The sequence below is a fragment of the Pongo abelii genome, chromosome Y (genome assembly GCF_028885655.2).
Source record: "Pongo abelii isolate AG06213 chromosome Y, NHGRI_mPonAbe1-v2.0_pri, whole genome shotgun sequence".
Lineage (NCBI taxonomy): Eukaryota > Metazoa > Chordata > Mammalia > Primates > Hominidae > Pongo > Pongo abelii.
This window is the reverse complement of record NC_072009.2, coordinates 41,147,168-41,153,856: the sequence shown is the minus strand read 5'-3', so window position 1 is coordinate 41,153,856 and position 6,689 is coordinate 41,147,168. Positions and strand designations below refer to the sequence as shown.

The 6,689-nt window shown below is 40.4% G+C and overlaps 1 protein-coding gene across 1 annotated transcript; it reads left to right on the top strand.

Moving 5' to 3' along the window:
- Window positions 1–4,425: 4,425 nt before the first annotated feature.
- LOC129053460 (testis-specific chromodomain protein Y 1-like) lies at window positions 4,426–6,362 on the top strand. Its single transcript, XM_054545505.2, has one exon. It carries the CDS (start codon window positions 4,431–4,433, stop codon window positions 6,234–6,236), a length of 1,806 nt encoding a protein of 601 aa, XP_054401480.1. The 5' UTR covers window positions 4,426–4,430; the 3' UTR covers window positions 6,237–6,362.
- The last annotated feature ends 327 nt before the right edge of the window (window positions 6,363–6,689 follow it).

The window sequence follows — 6,689 nt, the reverse complement described above, 5'->3', positions numbered from 1 at the left end:
CTATTTAGAAACAATAATGGTGAAGAATGTCAAACGCAACAAACTCCAAGCAAGAGAAACTCCAAGAAGCAAACTCAAATTATATGATAATTAAACCCTTTGAAAGAAAGATAGAGAAAATCTTGAAAGCAACAAAAGAAGTGGCTAGTAATGTTCCAAGAACCCTCAAAATTAATCAGCAATCTTATCTGAAAACTCAGAGGACAGAAAGCAATAGATTAATGTATTCCAAATGATGTAAGAAGAAACTTTTGAACAGAAATCTTATGTTCAAAACATTGTCCCTTATAAGTGAGGGAGAAATCATGACATTTCCAGATAAAAGCTGGGACAATTTACCAGTAGACTATCTTTTTAAAAAATGCCTTATGGGATACTTCACAGTAAAATGAACAGACAATAAAGAGCAGTGTGAATGAATATATATTACGGTAAAGATAAATATATAAGATGTTACAAAACATAAGGAATAACAGTGCACCCCTCCACAATTTGTTTCCCAAGTAATTTAAAACACAAATATATTTAATAAAAATATTATAAATAACTTATGTTTTTGACATACAATGCATAAAGGTATGATTTTGAGAACTCAATAAGGAAATCATAGGGGTGAAGCTATACAGAGTTAAGGGATTTGTGTGTTATTGAAAGTAAGCTAGTGTAACTTTAAAAGTGGAATAACTTTAGAATATTCAATATAATCACAGTATCAATGACAATTAAAAAAGAAAAAGAATAACAGGCAGGTATAAAGCTTTCTGTACCACACCAGAAAGTAGGAGATGTGGATTTAGCTACTCTCACTTGAGGCTACCAAGCCAGCTATCATGTACCATGAGACAAAGCCCAAGCTGTCACACCAGGGCGTAAGTGTGGAGAGCCTAAAGCACATGGTATAGCTGCTATTTCAAACAATTTTCACTACACCCGTGGCGATGAAATAGAATAGGCTCATCCATATGCAGAACCTGGTGAAGAACTAGAGGCAGAAAGAAGTGGATTACAGGTGTGAACCTGTAATCCCAGCACTTTGCAAGGCTGGGGCGGGCAGATCACGAGTTCAGGAGATTGAGACCATCCTGGCTACTACAGTGAAAACCTGTTTCTACTAAAAATCAAAAAGTTAGCCAGGTGTGGTGGCAGGCCCCTGTAATCTCATCTACTCAGGAGGCTGAGGCAGGAGAATCACATGAACCCAGGACGCGGAGGTTGCAGTGAGCCGAGATTGTGCAACTGTGCCACTGTACCGCTGCCTGAGTGATGGCTCAAGACTTTGTCTAAAAAATAGAAAAATAAATAAAATTTGGTGTTGGAAAGGTTAGGAAGAAACAGTATGACACTTGGGAACCACAGCAGCACTGGGGAAAAATGTATATATGACTTTAACAGATGACAGACTGAAAAACAGAAAAAATAAAAGAGGGGCAAGGACGAGAACAACTAGAACTTTTTCAAACAATACCAGAAGATGAACTTCTATATCTACCAAGCCCAACTTTTCTAAGAATGCTCCTAAAACTCTAGTGTCTGGCCAACACCACAAATTCAAAAGCAGCCAGTTATGTACTGCCAGCCAGAATGTTGGCAGTAATCCAGGGTCACATCTGTCTGACCCAAAGAATATGGAGCTACTATATTCAACTATCAAGAAAGACACTTGCCCCTTACAGCCCTATTCACAACAAGAACACAGTGAGTGACATTCAGAAACTCAAGTATCTGGACCCTATTGCAGCAGATCCACAGGATACAGTGGTCTTCAAGGAGGAGGAAGGGAAGCTCATCAGGCCTTTATCAGATCCCAGGGCAGGACAGTGTGGAATAGAGAACAAGACCCAGATTCACCCACTATTTTCTCAGAAGTCTGGCTCAGTTACTGCTTTCATGGCTGCAGACTCAGCTACCAAAAAAGGTATAGTGGTATTAGCAGCCAATGGAGAAACAGACATGCATACATTAGTTGCAAGAGTGAAAATTGGGCAAAGAAATGTTACTGACGATGGCAGAGACCAGCGTTTTATCAGGAAGACGTAATTCACCAGAGGGCTAACAGAAAATGTCAGCACATACAGATATATTGCAGTGAAGAAAGAGTATGGATTCACCCAGATGTTGCTATGAACTAGATCGACATAAAGTAATTAAAGAAATGGTTAATGCTCTGAATAGGGCTGCTGTGGGTGGGAGCAAGCTTGTGCTGTTCAGTGCAGTTGGAAGTGTCCTTTGCTGTGGTCTCGATTTTGGGTACTTTCTGAAGTATTTAAGGAAAGACAGTAACAGAACAAGCCTTGAAATGGTGAACACCATCAAGAAATTTGTGAACAATTTCAATCAATTTTAAAAGTCTATTGTTGTATCAGTCAGTGGCCCATCCTTTGGAATAGGTGTATCCACACTGCCTCTTTGTGAATTCTTCTGAGCTAATGAAAAGGCTTGGTTTCAAACCCCTTATATGACATCCGGACAGAGTCCAATGGCTCTTGTGTTACTTTAGTTCCTACTTGAACTTTGCAACATCCAGCCTCCTTAATTATTGTGACCATGAGACATTACTTCACCTTTTGATTGATCCCAGCCCAAGGTCTCAGGCCAAGCTGTCACTTCAGCTCCTTTCTTGGTCCAGGGCCAAGTTCCAAGGCTGAGACTTGTAGCTTCTACAAATCATCACTTCAGCTCCAGGTGAATCCAAGGCCAAGTTTCAAGGCCAAGCCGAATAACGCTTACTCCAAGAACACTAAGTACATTCCTTTACTTCGCTGCCTTTAGAAACTGTAAAGCACAGTCTCATAGTAGGTAAACCACTCACATTCCACCCCCACTGTGAAGAGTTTTTTACTTTCACTGATAAAAGTTTTGATTCAACTTTTTGCATCCATCCTCTTTAATTTTCTTGGCCATGACACAAAGAGCTCTGTGTGATACCTCACATTTAGAGATTTCTAGATTGTAGTGGACTAATGAAACAACAATGATTTTAGTCTGGGAATTGAGCTATGGGATGCATCAGCCTTATGAGACCAACTGACAAACTGTCCCCACACTGTGATACCCACCCTTGGGGGCAGTCAACCACATAGTGGTCACCAACAGAGTCTGAAAAGGGGCAAGGCAGATTGATACGGCTTAGAAACCTGAGGGACACCATCAAGGAGCCATACATACGCATTTTGGAAGTTTGAAGGAAGAGACAAAAGATCATGGAGACTATTTAACAAAATAGTCATAAAGAATGCAACAATTTAAGACAAAAAATAAGCACCCAAGAAGCTCAACAGACTCCAAGTAGCAAAAACTCAAAGAAATAAACTAAAAATTTTACCTGATAATTAAACTGTCTAAAACAAATACAAAGAGAATCCTGAGGATTTTCAAAGGAAGGAGAGGAAGTAGCTAGTCATGTAAAAGGGACCCTAAAAATAGCCAGTGGACCGCTTATCTGAATAATCACTGAAAAGCAGTAGATTACTCATCTGAAAACTAAGATGATAGAAAGCAGTAGACAAATATGTTCCAAGTGATGTCAGAAAAAACTGTCAAACCTAAACCTTATAATCCACCTAATTGTCCATGGAAGGTGAGGGACACATTATGACATTCCCACATAAAAGCTGGCACCCTTTACAACTAGACTACCCTTTAAGAAATGTCTTATGGAGTACTTCAGGGTAGAATGGACAGACACTCAAAAGCAGTATGAACAAACGAAGGCTAAGGTAAAGATAAATACAGGTACAAATATATAAGACACAAAATTTGGCCAGGCACGGTGGCTCATGCTTGTAATCCCAGCACTTTGGGAGGTTGAGGTGCGTGGATCACGAGGTCAGGAGATCGAGACAATCCTGGCTAACACGGTGAAACCCGGTCTCTACTAAAAATACAAAAAATTCGACAGGCTAGGTGGCAGGCGCCTGCAGTCTCAGCTACTTGGGAGGCTGACACAGGAGAATGGCATGAATCCGGGAGGTGGAGCTTTCAATGAGCCAAGATTGCACCACTGCACTCCAGCCTGGGTGACAGGGTGAGACTCCATCTCAAAAAGAAAAGAAAAAAAAAACAATTAACAACATGCACCTCCACAAGATGTTCTCCACGTACCTTGAAACACAAATATATTTAATAAAAAAACTACCTCTAATTTGTGTTTTTGACATAAACTGAATAAAGGTATAATTTTGAGGACTCAATAAGTGAAATAGTGGAGGTACATTATACAGGAGTAAAGGTTTTGTATGTTACTGAAGGTAAGCTAGTGTAACTTTAAAAATGTTATAAGATTAGAGTCTTCCATACAATCATCATAGCAACCACAATTAAACAAACAAACACCAAAGAGTAACAGGCAGGAAGAAAGCTTTCTGTTCTACACCAGAAGGTTGTGGCTGTGGATTTAGCTACTCTCACCTGAGGCTACTGAGCAAGCTATCATGCACCATAGCATAGCTGCTATTTCACACAATTTTCACTACACCAGTGGTGACGAAATAGAAGAGGTTCATCCATATGCAGAACCTGGTGAAGAACTGGAGGCAGAAAGGAGTGGCGATGTGGAGACACAACTGACAAAATGTTGGCACAGCAACTGCTCCAATCCTATGTCTTTCCTCATGGCTTCCCAGGAGTTTGAGGTTGAAAGTATTGTTGACAAAAGACAAGATAAAAATGGGAATACAGAGTATTTGGTTTGGTGGAAAGGTTACGACGAACAGGATGACACTTGGGAACCAGAGCAGCACCTCAGGAACTGTGAAAAATGTATACTTGATTTTAATAGACGACAGACTGAAAAACAGAAAAAACTGACATGGACTAGAACCAGTAGAATTTTTTCAAACAATGCCAGAAGAAGAACTTCTAGATCTACAAAAGTGGGCTATTCTAAGAACTCTCCTAAAACGCTAGTGACGGATAAACACCACAGATCCAAAAACAGCAAGTTATTTGCTGCCAGCAAGATCATTAGGAGAAAGGCATCTTCAATTCTCTCCGACACAAATAATAGGGAGATAATAAATTCAACTATCAAGACGCTTGCACCTGAAAGCCCCTTTAACGACAAGAAAACTGTGAGTGGCTTTCAGAAACTTGAGAAACTGGACCCTATTGCAGCAGATCAGCAGGACACAGTGGTCTTCAAGGTGACAGAAGGGAAACTCCTCCACGACCCTTTGTCACATCCTGGTGCAGAACAGCCTAGAATAGAGAACAAGACTCAGATACACCCACCAATGTCGCAGATGTCTGGCTCAGTTACTGCTTCAATGGCCACAGGTTCAGCTACCCAAAAAGGTATAGTGGTATTAATAGACCCATTAGCAGCCAATGGAAAAACAGACATGCATACCTCAGTTCCAAGAGTGAAAGGTGGGCAAATAAATATTACTGATGACAGCAGAGACCAGCCTTTTATCAAGAAGATGTACTTTACCATAAAGCTAACAGAAAGTGCCAGCACATACAGAGACATTGTAGTGAAGAAAGAGGATGGATTCACCCAGATAGTGCTATCAACTAGATCCACAGAAAAAAATGCACTGAATACAGAAGTAATTAAAGAAATAGTTAATGCTCTTAATAATGCTACTGTGGGTGACAGCAAGCTCGTGCTGTTCAGTGCAGCTGGAAGTGTCTTTTGCTGCGGTCTTGATTTTGGGTACTTTGTGAAGCACTTAAGGAATGACAGAAACAGAGCAAGCCTTGAAATGGTGGATACCATCAAGAACTGTGTGAATACTTTTATTCAATTTAAAAAGCCTATTGTTGTATCAGTCAATGGCCCTGCCATTGGACTAGGTGCATCCATCCTGCCTCTTTGTGATCTCGTGTGGGCTAATGAAAAGGCTTGGTTCCAAACCCCTTATACGACCTTTGGACAGAGTCCAGATGGCTGTTCAACTATTACATTTCAAAAAATGATGGGTAAAGCATCTGCCAATGAAATGTTATTTGCTGGGCGAAAGCTGACAGCACGGGAGGCATGTGCCAAAGGCCTGGTCTCTCAGGTAGTTTTGAGTGGAACTTTCACCCAAGAGGTTATGATTCAAATTAAGGAGCTTGCCTCATATAATCAAATTGTACTGGAAGAATCTAAGGCCCTTGTTCGCTGTAATATTAAGTTAGAGTTGGAACAGGCCAATGAGAGAGAGTGTGAGGTGCTGAGGAAGATCTGGAGGTCAGCCCAAGGGACAGAATCCATGTTAAAGTATGTTGAAAATAAAACTGTTGAGTTTTAATTGTCAGTCTGTCTGCTCAGGACGCGAGAACTAAGCTGAACCAAATGCATCATGAGTTGCGAGATGCCCTAATCCATCTTCATTGCCCAAAACAGTTTCACCCATAGCTAAGGCTTGGAAACAGAACCGGAAATGTCCAAGCCAGGTATTTAAATTATCACATCATTTTTAAGCACTGTAGCTTTAAAAGAAGTAATAAAACAGCTTGTTTGCCCAAATGTGGTTATTTTATGCTCACATAAGCCCAAATATAAAAGCAGACTGTTGGGTACTAGATTCTTCTTGGAAGCCATAAAGTGTATCTATGGCTACTACGATACACAAGACCAGAGTTGTGTTTTATTGGATGCTTATGACAGAGAATCCTGTAATAATGTTGATTTTTCTTATTTTCATATGCTAGAATACCTCTGCTGGGTTATAAGGCAGCATTAGCTTCCCTCCCAGAAGGAC